Genomic DNA, 18,544 nt, shown 5'->3' on the forward strand with positions numbered 1-18,544 from the left:
AAAGTCAAGTTGAAGAATGACTTCTGTTGGGGTGCAACCAACAGAAATTCTAAACAAGCATGGATCAGCATTTTAAGGAGAAAATAGAGTCATGGAGTCATAGATATGTACAGCACGGAAACAGACCCTTTAGTCCAACCGATCAGATGTCCTAAATTAATCAAGTCCCATTTGCTAACAATTTGTCCATATCCCTGTAAACCCTTCCTATTCATATGTCCATCCATATGCCTTTTAAATGCTGAGCTTCACCACTTCCTCTGGCAGCTCATTCCATACACGCACCACCCTCTATGTGAAAAAGTTGCCCCTTAGGTCCCTTTTAAATTTTTTCCCTTTCAGCCTAAACTTATGCCCTCTTGACCTAGACACCTCCACCCCAGGGAAAAGACTTTGGATATTCATCCCACCTGTGTCCCTCATGACTTTATAAACCTCTATAAGGTCACCCCTCAGCCTCTGACATTCCAGGGAAAGTAGTCCCAGCTTATTCAGCCTCTCCCTATAGCTCAAACTTCCATCCCTGACAACATCCTTGTAAACTTTTCCTGAACCTTTTCAAGTTTCACAACATCCTTCTTGTAGGAGGGAGACCAGAATTGCACACAATATTTTTAAGTTAAAATAACATCTGATATCATTGGAGACCAATCTGCATATTTAAAGAGGACCCCACCAGCTTAGGCCAAATGTCCTTGAGATCTTCAGTTTAAAACTACAGTCAGCCAAACCAGATTAGAAAAGGATTGGAATTCTGAACTATTCTATTTTAATTGTCCCCTGCACCTAGCTTTTGTCTGTATCAATAAACTTCTGAGCCAATTTGCCTTAAACTAGTAACAATTTATTGAATTGTAGGATGTTCCTGCCTTTACCAACATGCTATGTAATTATTTGGCTACTTCACTGCACCAATAGCTTCACCTCTGGCCAACAGGACCTCTAGTAGTATGAGGTGACAGTGAGGGAGAACACCAAGAGGGCTGTTAGCATATACTTTGTTTTCCTAGGTTAACTTTAGTTTCCCTTCATTTTTGTAAAGACCTGACACCAGCAGTATGTAGAATCTTTGTTTCATGATCTTCAGATCACCTGTGTCCTTAAATCTTGTGTTACGTAGAGTTATACAGCATGGAAATAGACCCTTCAGTCCAACTAGTCAACGCCGGCCATGTTCCTGAACTAAACAAGACCCATTAGCTTGTGCTTGGCCATATTCCTCTAAAGCTTTCATTTTCATGAAGTTATCCAAATGCCTTTTAAATGTTGTAATTTTACCTGCATCCATCACTTTCACTGGCAGTCCATTCCACATAGGAACCACTCTCTGTGTAAAATGTTGCCCCTCATGTCCTTTTTAAATCTTTCTCCTCTCATATACCTATACGGATCAAGTGCTAGTGTTTACTTGTTACACCAAATGCCCTTAATGCTGTTAATCCTGTGGAAGTTCTTTGGCACGAGTGATGGGCAATAATTTTCTTTGGTCTTCAGCGTATAACTGAGGGAAGTTTCACATTATGCAGAAATATTTTGTTTCAGAAGGGAGTTTTCCAGGTAGTTTCAGAAATATAAACATATTTATATCATATAGGTTTGGAAAAGAATCATTCATATGAAATGAATGAAAAAATGTATCATCACAGTAAGCTATACAATTGTTCATAAGGAGGTGAGGTGGCCCAGTGAGTTGGCACACAGTAGGTTGTTAAAAGTACAAATATATGTATGGATAGAAGCAACTGGAATATGAAACAAAAATAGCATTTATTATATTAAATAATGGTATTGTACATACAATAGTTACATATCAAAATACATGAAAATGTGTTACTTTAATGATATATAGTTCCTTTGTATTTTAAAAATGTGGTTCCATGACAATAAAAAACCCTGGAAAAACTAGGAAAGAGTGGAACACTGTAGGTCCAGATCAGGGCTGTCAACTATCATCTATGATTCCTCAGTAACTGGTACACATCAGCTTTTTGCCTATTCAAGTCCTTTATTTTGTTTTATTCATTGCCTCTGGGCAATTAGGGACGAGAGCATCACTAGCTGGTCCAGCATTTATTGCCCATCTCTAATTGCCCAGAGTGCAGTTAAGAAACAACCACATTGCTGTGCAACTGAAGTCACTTGTAGGCCAGACCAGATGGCAGTTTCCTTCCCTAAGGGACGTTAGTAAACTGGATGGATTTTTCCAACAATCATCGGTAGATTCACTGTCATCATTAGACTCTTAATTCCAAATTTTTTTATTGATTTCAAATTCCACCATCTCCCTTGGTGAGATTCGAACCATGGTCCCTAAAACAGTACCTAAGCCTGACTATATCTGACCTTTCCATTACTGTGCTAGCCTGTATTATGTCGTCATTCTTTGTACTAACAAGCATGAATCTTATCCTAGCTGCAGAAAGTGCAAACAGCAATGAAATAGGAACAGAAGTGGTGGTCAGCATAGTACCAGAACAAGAAAAAAAGATGAAAGAGCAAGTTAAGGATTGCAAGCAGGCAGATTCTGAGGACAAACCTGATGTGATGGTGAATGGCAAAAAATCTGCAGTGTTTCGATGGAAGCCTGTTGTCGTCCAAATGCATGATGAAGACAGCATTGAATGGAGTGAGGGTGATTTAAGTTACTTGTTCAGGACAGAACCCAGAGATTTGGAGCCTCGGGTGGAGATAGCGAAAGATTTCAACAGTGAGAAGGACTTTGATGAAGAATTGAATGCTGAAGCAGCTGATGATTTAATTAGTCGTGATTTTTTTCCAGAAGAGGAAACACAGAAGGGCAAGTGAAACAGTAATGTGATTTCTGTTAGAACTCTTCAGTTTTCTTCACTATTTTAATACAGAAGTCTCATTTAATAAGGCTTAATAATAATTTGACATTTTACATAGCACTTATGTTCAAGGTTAAAAGACCACATAAATTCTCAACATAACAAACACAATCAAAATATACTCTGACATTGCCCAGTCTGAAATATAAAACCATTTCTGATGTCTTCATTAATGTCTTTATTGGTACTCACCAGGTAAAAGTCACTTTTCAAATTTTTCCCCTGTAATAATCTACTGTACACTTGTGCTTGTTATTTTCAGACAATAAAACTGTCTTGAATTAATGAACACAAAACACATTGAAGAACCTTAATTCTATTATTGAAATGTTATTTTACCCAAACTGTTAATTCCGGTGATTAGAAAACTTTCTTTCAGCATCAAACATTGCGACAGATACAGCATACCCAGCTGAAAAGTGAAGTTCCTTCCTTTCTACTGTAAACACAGAAGCAAATTCCTTGGCTCTTCATCAGTTCAACAAATCAGTTTCCCCAAAGTCTTGATGCCTCATGTGGTGAAATGAATGCTAGGTATCAGTTTTTGCTATAGTTTCATAGTTGTTTCAGGAACTGAGGAAAGCCTGCCCGTTTTCCCTTCATAAGTGATAAAAATAAAAGGTTAAAAACATCTACCTAAGAATAAAACTTGACACAGTTATAAATACTGAGTGAATTATAGGCGCCTAAAAGATTCACTTCTACCCTTTATATGTTCTTTCGTTTAGCTATTCCTGTCAACTCCATCAGTTTTGAGGTTCCCCAATTGTCAAACCTTTTATTTAACTATAAAGGTTCTCTATTTTCTGCCCTATCCCCAGGCCTACTGTTTAGCCATGCCCACTATCACTATCCACTGGTCTTCTCACCCTCCCTTTGAGGCAAAGTTAGATGCACATTCCCGTGTATTTGGCTGTCTTCGTTCTTCTAGATGGTGGTGGCTGTTGGTTTGGATGATGCTGTCTAAGGAGTCTCAGTGAATTTCTGCAGTTCATCTTGCAGAAATAGACACTTTTGATACTATGCATTGGTAGTGGAGTAGGTGAATGTTTATGGATGTGGTGTCAATCAAATGAGCTGCTTTGTCCTGGGTGATGTCAAGGTTTTTCACATTGTTTGGAGATGTACTCATCCAAGCAAGTGAGGAGCATTCCATCACACTTGGACTTGTACTTTGTAGATGGTTGTCAGGCTTTTGGGAGTCAGGAGATGAATTGCTTCCTGCAGTATTCCTAGTCTCTGACCTGCTGCTGTAGTCACAATATTTATATGGCTAGTCACATTCAATTTCTGCTTGGTGGTAATCCCTGGATGTTGAAAGTGATGGATTCAATGGTGGAAATGCCATTGAATGTCCATGTGCAATGGTTAGATTTTATTTTATTAGAGTTGGTCATTGCCTGCACTTATGTGATGTTTGTGTTACTTGGCTCTTTCAACCCAAGCTTAGATATTTTCCAGGCCTTCAGAATACTTCCACTTCTAAGGTGTTGTGAATGGTGCTGAACAATGTGTGGCCACCAACAAACATCCCCACTCTGACCTTTTAATGGTCACTGATGAAACAGCTGAAAATATTTGGGTCTTGGACACTATCTTGAAGTGATTTCCTGAAGCTGAGATGGCTGACCTCTAACAAATACAACCATCTTCCTTTGTGGTAGCTATGGTTGCAACCCGCAAAGAGTATTCCAAACCTTACCTTGCCCCTGATTCCCAGAGGAGTTGTGAGGTTGTGAGTTTATAATAAAGTGGCAATGCACTTACAAGTAAATTAGAGACTGTGAACATCCAAGTAAGCAAAAGGTGACTGTGAGATAGGTGTGTGTCCTTTTGTGCAGAATGACCCAGCAAAGGCATTATAATGTTAGGTGTCTATGAATTCCAGCATACTGGAACATTTTTTGAGTTAGTCCACAATTGATGATATCATAAGACTGGTGTTTTAACAGTGCTGCATTCTAGGGATAAAGTATAGTCATAGCTGTTGCCCATGGAGCAGTTTGAGATGATGGTGAACATACCTGAACATGCAGGCTCAGAAAACGACTGGCAAGCTGCATCTGCTGGGTATTTTCTGATTCTCAAATCAGGAATTGGCAATTTCTAATTTTTCAAATGGCAAATTGCATTAAATGAAATAAGTTAATAATAAGATGTGAATGTGTGGAGATAAGGTAGCCACCATTTACTACCCAGAATCTTATCTATTCCTTAAAACTTTAAGGGAAATCAGAATGGTTTTCCTCAACATTGAGCATCAGAATTTTAAAATTCTCAGTGTTTTCCCAATTTTCTGGCCATTGGTCAAGGCTGGGAAAATTCCACACTCTGATAATCAGAAAGCCCAACTAGAAGCGAACATTCTTTATTGTTGAACACCAAATTAGAGCCACTACTTGTGGCCTACATTTGCTAATCACAGCCTGGAACAGACAGCTCAGCAGTTCCATCCCTGGGTCTGTTTTTTTAACAGTTGAACATAGTTTATTTACAATTTAAATAAGATGAATAGAAGTTTATTACAAAATTGGCCAGAACTGTATAATACAATTGAACATACGATTATTAAACACCTTTAATTCATTCCTAGCAATATGTTAAGGGATATGACATGACTGGGTCTGCATTATATTTTTCCTGAGCAACCTGTTCAGTGATGTTTTTACACAACTCTGGAACAGATGGCTGTGAACCCAGGCTTCCTGGTTTAGGGGTAGGGAACAATACCACTATGCACAAGAGCCCTTGGGATTTGCTTTATTTTATTATACAGGTGTCTGCTTTTTTTTTAATATTTGAAATCTGGGAGCGCATTTAATCTAAAAAACCGGTTAAAGTATAAAGCTCTGGCAGCAGATCAAATTGATGATGATGTAATGAGTATGAATGATCAGTTTGCCTGAAGTGCAGAATTAGCAGTAATGAAACCATGGCCCTTTTCGCAAATAATTTTCTTTTCCATTGATTTTGAACAAAGAATCTACTTTTACCCATTCCAGGCTATCTTGATGAAGACTAATTTCATCCCCTATGTAATTTCACCTCATCCATGTGAATATAATAAAAAGGTCTTATGAAAAAGTGTAGCTCACTTTACAGGGCAAGAAATCCTCTAGTGATCAATTTAAAATGTCAAGTTAATAACCAGGATGGATAACAGTTTTAGAATGCACTGTCATCCAGAGTGAATTATGTTTGTTTGTAGGTACTTTCAAGGTCAAAACTACTTTGGGCGAAGCCAACCCATGTACAACACTGTCTCACTTACATTGTGCCTGTAAAATCTTGCATTTATAAGTTCAGGTGATTATTCAGCATTATAAGGCCTGAATTTTGCCTTACATCCTTTCTTATAAATGGGCAAAAGAATTTTAAAGTAGATCTATTCTGCATTCAAAATCAATTAAAAAGAAAATTATTTGTAAAAGAAAATGGGCTGCATTTCTTTATTAAAAACTGAAAGAACTGCCAATGCTGTAAATCAGAAACAAAAACAGAAATCACTGGAAAGGTTCAACAAGTCTGGCAGTACCTGTGGAGAGAAATCCGTTAACGTTTTGGGTCACGTGCCCCTTCCTCAGAACTGACAAAATGTTAATTCTGATTTCTCTCCACAGATGCTGCCAGACCTGTTGATATTTTTTGCAATTTTTGTTTTTGCATTCTTTTATTGCTGGTTTGGTTCTGTAATAAAATATAAAATTCAAACCCATTACCTGGTCTGCTGCTACAAGTTTTGTATTTCAATAAATGCTGTATAAATGCCACAAAGCTTTGCCACAATATTTGTCAGGTAGTAGTACATTCTTGTCTTACCAAAGATTCCTGACATTTCACAGAACCAAATGTCCTAATCTGGTAACACCACCTTTTAATCCAGCTGTCTTCAAAATTCATTTCATTTTATTTTGAAAAAAAAAGTTTTGCTTTTTGTATTAGCAAAAATAATTTCACATTGAACATCTATGTTTTCACATTTCAATGACTTTATAGCAAGAACTCTTCCATTTTTGACAAACCAACATTGAAATGGAAACTAGCTCAAGAATGTCAAAGTCTCCCATTTATCCCTTTTTTGATATATAGCTTTTACAAGTCAACAGATTTCTAAGCCTTCGCTTTTATCCTACATGCAATTAAAAAAAACACTGGTTTGCCTCAGCTTCTATAGTAATTGTGGGTCCAGAGCAAAATTATGTGATGATCAATTATTCCACTAAGCAAAGCCTTATAGATCATGTTTGATGAAAATTAATTCATTCCATTAGAGGAAGAGGCTGATGATGATTTACTTCTGAAATTAAATGGATCTCTTCTTCAGTTAAATGGTCAGCTAGAATTTTGCTCCTCTGATGGGTAGCACACTCAAGAAACATCATTGTCAAATTCAATGCAAAAACAGGAATTGTATGAAACACATGAATAAAAGTTATGAAACAACAAAATTTCAGTGGTACAATTTACTGAGCTGATATTTGTCATTTTATTTGCTACCAGATCAGCTTATGCAAGCTGAAGAAAAGGCTGGTGGTTCTGTGTCCTGGTCAACTTACGGAATTTACATCAAGGCTGCAGGAGGTAGTCTCGTCTTCTTTGTAAACATTCTTCTGTTCATACTGACAGCAGGCAGCATAGCATTCAGTAACTGGTGGCTCAGCTATTGGATTAAGCAAGGCAGCGGGGTGAGTTCCTTGCAGTGCTAGAACATAGTGCATATAGTAACAAACATTGATGTCCCAGAATGCCACAACTAGCATAATTAGAACATACAGGTGCAATCATGCTGTTAACAGCTTTTTGTTTAAAATGTTCCTGAATTGCAGGAATTTGTAAAGTACTATTACGTATCCAGGATTATTAAATTAAGTTTGTAATTCTCCATGATAAAATGCAGTTGTAAAGGCTTCAGATTCTAATCACAAACTAGTGCCTTGAGTTCAATGTCTTGTAATACTTTCAAAGTACAATAGAACTGCAAAAAATAAACAAAATAAAATTCAGTTTTGCATTTATTTTGTACACAAAATGTGTGTTGAATGAACATCTTGATGAACTCAGCAGATGATTGTAGACTGGCTTTTTAAGAGACTGACATTGTACATGACATTATTTTTCAGAATACACCTGTCGCTAAAGGTAATACAACCTACATCAGCAACAGCATGAGAGACCATCCAAAACAGAGCTTCTACACTTGCGTCTATGCTCTATCCATGGTGGCTGTACTACTTTTCAAGGCACTCCGTGGTTACACATTTGTTAAGGTGCTGAAATACAATGTTTGTGACAAACAAATGTCTTCCTTTCATTATAATTGATAGGCCACTACCTACTTCAAATTTGTGCAAGATAGAAAAGTAATTCCATCGATGAACCCTATTGTTACAATCTTCTTGGTATTGAAATCTAGATCTTGACTAATGCTGAATATTTCTGCAGGTGACCTCATTTCTGCAAGTCAAATGCTTGTTTTTATATGAGTGTTGTGCATGCCTGCTGATTGTATTCAGCAATTCTTTGGTTTCCTTGGTTCCAAGCTAGGAAATTAAAAAATGTGATTCTGAGACTTCATGGTAGATAGTAGAAATTGATAGAAATCAAGGAGCAGACACAGTATTCCTTCTATTGCTGTTTGTGCTGCTGTCAAACCCCGGCTCTCTTATGGGCTACTGCAGTGTATCCCCAAGATATTGATCTTAAACTTGTCTACTTCTGACACTTCTCAGTGCACACCAATCTACACATCTCTTATATTATCTCTGTAAGCCATTTCCAAAACTGCCCTTAAAACCATTGAGTGAATTCTTAAAGCAGTCCAAGACAGTGAATGGGGATGTGATTGTAATAATATGAATCTCAGTTTATGTACAACCTTGTAATAAATCATCCCGAAGTTCTTCACAGATATTAACTAAATATGATATCAAATTACATAAAGATATTTGGTCAGATGACAAAACGCTTGGTCAAAGAGTTAGGTTTTAAGGACTGTCTTATAGGAAGAAAGTGCATGGAAAGGTATAGGAATGAAGAAGGGCTAATGCCCGAAATGTCGATTCTCCTGCTCCCTTGATGCTGCCTGACCTGCTGTGTTTTTCCAGCAACACATTTTTCAGCTCTGATCTCCAGCATCTGCAGTCCTCACTTTCTCCTAGTTAAAATTGTAAATACTCAAGGTTAGATTTGGAGAACTGAATGTACCCCGAAAACTTGTGGTGTTAGAGGAGATTACCAAGAGGGACAAGGTTATGGATGGATTTTAAAACAAGGATAAGAATTTTAAAGTCAAGGTGTTGCTTGACTGGGAGCCAGTGTGGGCCAACACGGACTGGTATGAGGAACACCCTTGGTTAGCCTGATTCTTTCCTGTTACCTTGCATAATTTAGTAATGTCAGTCAACATCATGTAGTATTAGTATGAGGATGGGAGGAAAGCCACTCTGTAATGGAGATGGCCTCTACAGCTAAGACCACATACTATTAACAATTCCCTTTGATAGCTTCCTGTCCCATTTTCCAAGCAGGGCATTAGATTTAATGAGTTAACATGAATAAGTGTTGCATGAGTTGTTGTATAATAAGAAGGATTTGAAGATTCTGAACAATTTGTAGGGAAGGTGGAAAGATGTAGGTAGGACTGTTAAGGGAAGTAGAAAGTTGTGATTATACAAAAAACAATTCATATTACATGGTCACAAAGGACTCTTGGCAATGGGTTTTGTACCACTTTCTCCTCCTCTCTTTTGCTTTTGCACTATTTTGACTAAGTAGCACCCCTTTGCATAGCAATGAAGTCTTAAAATAAAATCTGTACATTCTGCAACTCAGCTTTCAAATATTTCATGACTGTCAGTTTTGCTGTCCAAAACAACAGTAGTTGCTCTTTCAACCTTCACATGGATGTGTTTATCTTGTTTGTTCACATTAAAATGAACCTAGGAAGTTAATTAGAGCCAATGCCAGATCTCCTAGGCAGATGAAAACTTGACCCAAGGGATACTTCAGGTGACATTAAAACTGAATAGGAAAATCTAGGTTGGGGCCTTTAAACATTAGGATATCAAAACCAATTTTGAATAAAATCCTTAAATATTTTTCCATGACATTTTAAGTAGCATTTAGTGTATTTGAGTTTATAAGAGAGTTCCAGTGGACTCTTGGTTAGTTAAATCTTTAGTAATTACGTATAATCTTTCCTCAACAGTGCACGCTTAGGGCCTCCTCCAAGCTCCATGATGCTCTATTTAAGAAAATTCTGAGGAGCCCAATGCACTTCTTTGACACAACACCTCTAGGTCGCATTCTAAATAGATTTGCTAAGGATATGGATGAAGGTAAGACCTAAAGAAAGTTTTAAATAAGTAAATTTATTTTTAAAAATGATTTTAGAATTAGCACTTCCGTTTGTGACATCGTGCAGTTGTATGATGTGCTTTCACATTTTTCCCATTTGGAGAATGTTAAACTTTGAATAATTGATCAGGAGAAATTGAAAGCCAAGGTGGGCACTGTTGATAAAGAGGAAATACTAGGAGAGATATTCACTTCATTGATTTCTAGCTGAGGGAGTGCAGTTACATTTGTACTATAAAGGCAAACTTCCTCTTGGTGCATGTCAATATGAGAAACAACAGTTAAAGTTTGGTTTAAGCTTCAAACTTTAAGCAAAGCATATTAAAGCATCCCTGCACAGCAGCATCTTGCAAAACTTTCAATTTGTAACAACTAGAATATTATTTCATCCCTAGTACACATTTGTGTATGCAAACATTTTTTTTAAATGCAGCAGTTCTGCCCATGTCCAGCTTTCAGTAGCAAACAATTTAATCTATACAGAATTGCTTGTGCTGTGAGATTGCTCTTTGCAGTAATATGTTATCGTTCTTCTTTCCTCCAAATTGGACAAGGAATTGATTTGGCCAAGCAATTTGTTTTTCCATTGCTGTAGACAGGGTATAAATTTCTGTTGACTTTCTGGAAGCATTGCTGTTTGATATCCGTCTGAGTATTTAATACAATGGAAGAAAGACTTCCTGCCTGTGCAATGTAGTTTCCAGATGTTATAACTGCAGTCTGTTGGTAGTAGCTCAGGGTCCATCAGGATCTTTCTGAAAAATGACTTGAAAGAGAAAGGTCATAGAAATAAAATTATAAGTTACCTTCAATTTTTCAAAAAGAAAATTGATATCTTCATAAAACTTAAATGACATCAGCTACCTTAAAAGATTGAAAATACAATTGGGCAACTGTTGGAACAACAGGGTATTCCACAAAAAAGAAATCATTATGATTCATTTTAATTTATAATTTAGATTTATGGTTTTTTTCAGGTGAGTTCTAGTGCACATCATTGTCTTTTCTATATGACAACTACACTGTGATTTTTCTGGCTCAGGATATCAAATCAAAGGATAAAAGTGTGAATGGTAATGTTTACTGTTAATGCAACTTAATTAATTTCAATAAGTGAGTATTAACACCAATGTGCACTGAAATATATCATGATAATGAAATATCCCAACTCTGGAGGTGATGAATTGTTGGTCAACTAGCTTATTTTGTGTTATATTCTGTAGACAGCAATAATTTAAAGGAAATTGGCTTGCTTCATTTTTGTTTGGACAGGCTAGAAAATGTTATGCTAGAACTTGCAAAAAGCTTTGACATTCGACCCACTTTGTAAATTTCTGTTCCGTTTTTCTACCAGAAGGATTATCACACCCAACTGAGCGACCTTCCAACTAGTAAAAGTATTGTGTTTTTAAATTTTTATAAAACTACTAACCGCTACCAGTAAAAACATCCTTTAAAAGATATTTGGACAGGTACATAGATTCGAAAGGTTGAGAAGGATATGGACCAAACACAGAAAATGGGACTAGTTTAGTTTGGGAAAACCTGGTTGGTACGGATGAGTTGAATCAAAGAGTCTGTTTGTGTGCTGTATTACTCGATTCAATGAGTCCATGACCCGTGCACCCAATTCAGTATTCATATGCAAAGCCTATCGAAGGCAATGTAAAACATCAAAAGAGAGGGATAGGCACAGAGGGAGAGTTGGGGCTAAATCAAAATGGTGTTGAATGGGGTAATAAAGCACTATATGCCCTGCATGCCCTCCTGTCTCTAAAGCACAGTGAGCAAGCTCCTTCTGCAAGGATGCCCAGGTATGAATGCAGCCATAGAAAAGGGTCAGACAGTTAGCAGATATCACCTCCTTATAAAGGGTGTTTTTACTGGTAGCGGTTAGGAGTTTTATAAAAATTTTAAAAGCACAATAATTTTGGTGGTTAGAAAGTCACTCAGTTGTGTGTGATAACCCTTCAGGTAGAAAAACAGAACAAAAATATACAAAGTGGGCCAAACAGCAAGTTCTAGCAAATTGGTCCACTGTCTGGACCTATTTATAGCCAGCCTGGCCAGGGCCAAAGGGAGGTTCTCCAATCTGTCCACATTCCCTCTGCAAACATTCCAAACATCAGAAGCATGGGGCTGAAGTGCAACCAAAAAATACAACAGTTTTTTTTCCAAATGAACAAGAAAGCCATACCCACAACCAGTACATTCTGCACACTTTGTAACCCTGAATAGTAATTATTTTCAGATCAACTCATTTTCTTATTGGGGGAGTTTCACTGGCCATGGTGAGGCTGATACAGGTGCAGGCCTTGGGGTGAAAAAGCAATGTGTATCAATCTGCCCACTTTCATGTTTCATCCATGTGGATTTGGAGAAGAATAAAGAACTGGGAATGTTTAAATAATTGAAATCAGCAAGTTTGTAGTTAGCCATGGTTATGACGACCATTATGGGAAGAGAGGCTACCTACACAGAACATGACAGCACAGTACACACCCTTTCGCCCTCGATGTTGCACCAACCTGTGGAACCAATCTGAAGCCCACCTATCCAACACTACTCCATTTTCATCCATATGTCTATCCAATGACCATTTAAATGCCCTTAAATTTGGCAAGTCTACAACTTTTGCAATCAGTGGATTCCACACCCCTACTACTCTGAGTAAAGAAACTACCTCTGACACCTTCCCTATATCTATCCCCTCTCAATTTAAAGCTGTGTCCTCTTCTGCTAGCCATCACCATCTGAGAAAAAGGCTCTCACTGTCCACCCTATCCAACCCTCTCGTTATCTTGTACATCACAATTAAGTCATCTCACAACCTCCTTCTCTCTAATGAAAACAGCCTCAAGTCCTTCAGCCTTTCCTCATAAAACCTTTCCTTCATACCAGGCAACATTCTAGTAAATCTCCTCTGAACCCTCTCCAAAGCTTCCACATCCTTCCTGTAATGCAGTGACCAGAACTGTATGCAATACTCAAGTGAGGCCACACCAGAATTTTGTACAGTTGCAGCATGACCTCATGGCTTCGAAACTCAATCCCTCTACCAATAAAAGCTAACGCACCATTTGCCGCCTTAACAACCCAATAACTTGGGTGGCAACTTTCAGGAATCTATGTACATGGACACCAAGATCTCTCTGCTTATCTACACTACCAAGAATCTTACCATTAGCCCAGTACTCTTTACTCCTGTTGCACCTTCCAAAGTGAATCACCTCACACTTTTCCACATTAAACTCCATTTTCCACCTCTCAACCCAGCTCTGCAGCTTATCTATGTCCCTCTGTAACCTGCAAAATCCTTCTGCACTATCGACAACTCCACTGACCTTTGTGTCATCTGCAAATTTACTAACCAATCCTTCTATGCCCTCATCTAGGTCATTTATAAAAAATGACAAACAGCAGTGGCCCCAAAACCAGATCCTTGTGATACACCACTAGTTACTGAACTCCAGGATGAACATTTCCCGTCAATCACCACCATCTGTCTTCTTTCAGCTAGCCAACTTGTGATCCAAACTGCTAAATCACCCTCAATCCCATGCTTCCATATTTTGTGTAATAGCCTTCCTGAAATCCATATACACCACATCAACCACTTTACCCTCATTCATCTGTTTGGTCACCAACTCAAAGAACTCAATAAGGTTTGTGAGGCATAACCTATTCTTCACAAAACCATGTTGACTATCCCTAATCAACTTATTCCTTTCTAGATGATTATAAATCGTATCTCTTATAACCTTTTCCAGAACTACCCACAACTGAAGTAAGGCTCACTGCTCTATAATTACCAGGGCTATCTCTACTCCCTTTCTTGAGCAAGGGGTCAACATGTGCTATCCGCCAGTCTTCTGGCACTATTCCTGTCACCATTGACGACATAATGCATGGATAATTGGTATCAGACAAAAGGCAGTGCATGTTACCTCAAATCAATGGAATTCACTGAGGCAGAAATAATTCGATTTGAGTCTCAATTGCAGCTTTTTTGGAGTTATTTTCAAAGGCCTGTGTCTCAACTTGCTTGCATTTGTTTTAATTCACTCATGAGAAGTAGGTGTCACTGGCTAGCCAGCGTTTATTGCCAATAACTATTTACCCTTGAGAAGGTGTTGGTGAGTTGCCTTCTTAAGCCACTGCAGTGCATGTGCTGTAGGACCCATAATGTGCTTAGTGAGGGAATTCCAGGAGTTTGAACCAGCAATGGTGAAGAAAGGGGTGATATATTTCCAAGTCAGGATGACAAATGACTTGGAGAGGAACTTGGAGGTGTTGGTGTTCCAATGTATCTGTTGACCTTGTCCTTCTAGACGGATGTGGTTTTGGGTTTGGAAGGTGCTGCCTAAAGATCTTTTGCAGTGCATCTTAAAGATAGTACATCCTGCTGCTACTAAGCATAGAGGGAATGAATGTTTATGGGTGTGGTGTCAACTAAACAGGCTGCTTTATCCTGGACGGTGGAACAGGCTCAAGGGGCTGAATGCTCCAGTCCGGTTCCTGTGTTTCTTTGTTCCTTGGTATGGAGCTACATCAGTGAGTTTTTGCTCCATCCTATGTATCAGATCAGTGTGCAAGTGATTAGTCTGAGGCAGCAAGCACTTAGTTGTCTGTCAAGTCTGATTATTCATAAAGATGGCCTCCCTTTCTATATAGGAGGACATCAGTGTCAATACCTGGGAAAATATGGTGTACCTTTAGAATTGGAGTCATCCATTTTTCCCTCTGAGAATATGCAGTTCCTCTGGAAGTATTGACAGAACTGCACACATTTGCTGCTCTGCAAGTTCCCTTCAGTTAGCTTTTGAGGTTCACTATCTCAAACTAACCATGCAAAGCAAAGCAAAGCTTAGAGTTTCCTGCACCTCTGCACTGCTGGGCCAGTGACCACATATGTTCCTACCAGTGTGTGATGTACTGCTCACCTTGTACCACCTATTCAAACTACCGAGACCCCACCAAGACACGTTTCTGTACTGGTGAAGAGTATTCAGGGATTCTGTGATGGTGCATCTTTAGAATGGTTACTGTCTTCCAAGGACGACTCCGTGTGGTCTTCATCCGCTCCTTGGCGACCTATGATGGACCTTTGGTAGATGAAAGGCAAGAATTAGCACCAATATTGGAAAAGAGTACAAACACAGCCTGGTAACATTATCAAGACAGTTCAGTTAATCAGGGTGTCAAGTCATGAATGATTGCGAGTTGATAGTGCTTTATCTAATGCTGTCACTAGATTTCTCAGTCAAGTGATCCCTCCTTTGCCCACTCTGGCTTGCCAAACATCCAAAGTACCTCCTTTTGTAGGGATGGTATGGTCTGGTCATGAACATGACTATATAGCCATTTCCTACCCTGATTCTGTAATTGTCTCTGGAGTTATGCAATGTTTTCTGCAATGGGAAAAGGCAGACATCTGAGTGTAAAAAGTGGAATGTATTGAGGATACAGTTAGAATATTTGAGGATAATGACTGTGAGGGATTGGTGCGAGAGGGAAATATGAAATGGATTGCAAATGGAAATTGTGGAGGCAGTTGGCGAGAACAAATGCATAGAACTGCACATGTCAGTCAAAAGAGAATGCTACTGAGTTTGGAGTAAAGCGACTACAGTGCCCGAGTGATGAGACACCTTTCTGGATCTAATGTGGTCATTAAATTCTTTATGACATTGCATCACAACTGTTGCTAAGTTTTGCTATCTTCAACATTGACAGCTTGCTAAGGTCCTACTGCTGTTTTCCTCCATCCTCAGCAAATAGGATTTCTTTCTTCCTGCTCACTGTCTCCAGTGTGACCTCCAGTGATGAATGTGAATATGGGGAGAAGCTTCCACATCATCTTTCTATTCCAAAGCAACTTTCTGATTCTTTCCTAAGCAAATTTCGCTGCAGCCATTCAGTCCTCACTAAGGACTGATGAAATAGAGCCTTCATTAACAAATCCATGGATGATCTCGTCCACCTTCTCTATTTGGCCAGGAAATCAAATGCAACATGCAAATGTGAGGAGTTAGACATAGGGCTAAAGAGATCAATGGATATAGACAAAAACTAGAATCAGGTTTCTAGGTTAAATGATAAACCATGATCAGAATCAATGGTAGAACAGGTTCAAAGAGCTGAATGGCTTACTCCTGCTCCGATTTTTCTATCTTTTATAACATTCATACCTGAATTAATCAGGTTCTGGATTATATAAGTCTGACACATTTTGCTAGATTCTAGGAGTTGAAAGTTTTGACCTATGTATCTCCTTTTGCTTTTGTTTTAATTATCCTAATTGTATCGTCTACTGAAATAAATAACATTAGTTGACTGACCAGGAATTTGACCCATAAAACAAGTTTATTATACGTTCCACAATTCCCCTGTGTACCTTCTATTTTTAGCATTCGTGTACGTCTGTTGAGAAAAATACATTGGATTATTGTGTACATCTGTTATAAGTGAAGATAATTTTTTTTAATACTAAGCTTTCAACCTTCTCTTTCTTCAGTGGATGTGCGGCTGACCACACAGACTGAGATGTTGATCCAGAATATCATCCTTATACTGTTTTGTCTTGGTGTCGTCAGTTCAGTCTTTCCATGGTTCCTTATTTCAGTGTTACCACTCTGTATTATCTTCATGATAGTCAACAGAATATCAAGGTAATGTCCCTGACACACATTTCTGTCAATAGATCTGATATTAATGGAGGGAAAGACTCTTCTCAAAGAGTCTTGGCGCTAGCTGGGTTCTTAGTCAGCTAAACAGAATGGTTATTTATTGGAATTACTGATGGGATAAAATCTAATCTTCCTTTAATTTTTATCTTACTAAACTCCTTTTAAAAGACAATCAGTAAGAACTGTGGCACAGTAATGTTGACACAACTCTATATTAACAGAATAATGTTTTAAATCAATGATATTCTAATAATGCCAGCAAGAGATAAATACCTAAAAATAATTTATAAGATCTATTTAAGGTGATATCTCTGTGGCCTACTAAGTAAATTAACTAAGTATAACAAAAACAGGAATTGCTGGAGCAACTCAGTGGTCTGGCAGCATCTGTGGCAAGAAAACAGAGTTAATATTTTGAGTCTTTCAAGAACTTCAGTGAAGAGTTTCTTCCACAGATGTTGCCAAACCTGCTGAGTTTCTCAGTAATTTCTGATTTTGTTTCAGATCTCCAGCATCTGCAGTTCTTTGTTTAAAATGAACTATGTTAACCATGTTAAACACCCAGAAGTTAAAAGGTTGACTAGTCAGAGTCCAGGTATATATCTTTCTGGTTACACATCACAAAACTCCAACACATTGCTTACTTGTTTCACCTGTACATTCAGTGCTCACCAAATTATTCCTTAATCACATGAGAGGCAATTGCTGATTCACTCAACAAAATTCACTCATTCAATGACCATGCATCTGCTCTTTCCATCAGCAAGGCAATGGTTTTTATTCTATATCTGTTAACTCAGCAACAATTAAGCTAGGGCTACAGTTCAGCACTGCCTGGGGCTTAAATCAACTCATATACTCTGAAACACAATCAAATTGGGTACCACTGTGGCCTGAATGGCTTGTTATCATTCAGTAGGATCTGACAGGATTTCAAATGAAACTAGAGAACAGGTCATGATTCACTGTTGATGAAGGAATATTGACAATAAGATGTAAGAGCAGAAGTAAGCTATTCAACCTGTTGAGTTTGCTCACCCATTCATTGACATCCTGGCTGAACTGATAAATAGCAACTAAATTTGTATTCTTGCAAAATATCCTGATGAGAGCAAGATGAAAAGCTTCACTGGTTTATTTCTCAGAGCAAAGCCTTAAACAATCAGATTCAACTTGCTGGGTTTAAAAGTTTTTAAAAGCTGGGTTTTTAACTGTTAACCAGCATCAATTGATGCATTTTCTACAGCAGTGCTTCAATCAATTACAGTGCAGTTGACAACCGATCACCGCTCTCCTCATATGGTAAATGTTGGGGTGTAGGTTTGCTTGCTGAGCTGTAGGTTTGATATCCAGACATTTCATTACCTGGCTAGGTAACATCATCAGTGGCGACCTCCAAGTGAAGCGAAGCTGTTGTCTCCTGCTTTCTATTATATGTTTGTCCTGGTAAATGTTAGTTTTCCACTTGAATTTGAATTCTTGTGAAATATCCCTTCATCAGCAGAGAATCATTAGCTGGTCTCTAGTTCCATTTGAAATCCTGTCAGACCCTACTGAATGATAACAAGTCATTCAGGCCACAGTGGTATTGAATTTGATTGTGTTACAGAAGATGTGAGTTGATTTGAGCCCTGGGCAGCTGTGCAACTC

The 18,544-nt window shown here is 38.2% G+C and overlaps 1 protein-coding gene across 8 annotated transcripts in view; it reads left to right on the forward strand.

The window, feature by feature from the left end:
- Positions 1–18,544, forward strand: part of LOC140495844 (ATP-binding cassette sub-family C member 5-like) — a 190,835-nt gene that overhangs the window by 137,759 nt on the left and 34,532 nt on the right. For 3 of the 8 annotated variants that reach the window (XM_072595007.1, XM_072595008.1, XM_072595009.1), the window contains 5 exons: positions 2,414–2,797; positions 7,350–7,534; positions 7,970–8,116; positions 10,057–10,186; positions 16,723–16,876. In XM_072595007.1, coding sequence (XP_072451108.1) covers positions 2,414–2,797; positions 7,350–7,534; positions 7,970–8,116; positions 10,057–10,186; positions 16,723–16,876 — 1,000 coding nt within the window. Of the gene's footprint in view, positions 1–2,413; positions 2,810–7,349; positions 7,535–7,969; positions 8,117–10,056; positions 10,187–16,722; positions 16,877–18,544 lie in introns of those variants that run through there. The other 5 variants (XM_072595011.1, XM_072595012.1, XM_072595014.1 and 2 more) reach the window with 3 other exon arrangements.

The sequence above is a fragment of the Chiloscyllium punctatum genome, chromosome 25 (assembly GCF_047496795.1).
Source record: "Chiloscyllium punctatum isolate Juve2018m chromosome 25, sChiPun1.3, whole genome shotgun sequence".
Lineage (NCBI taxonomy): Eukaryota > Metazoa > Chordata > Chondrichthyes > Orectolobiformes > Hemiscylliidae > Chiloscyllium > Chiloscyllium punctatum.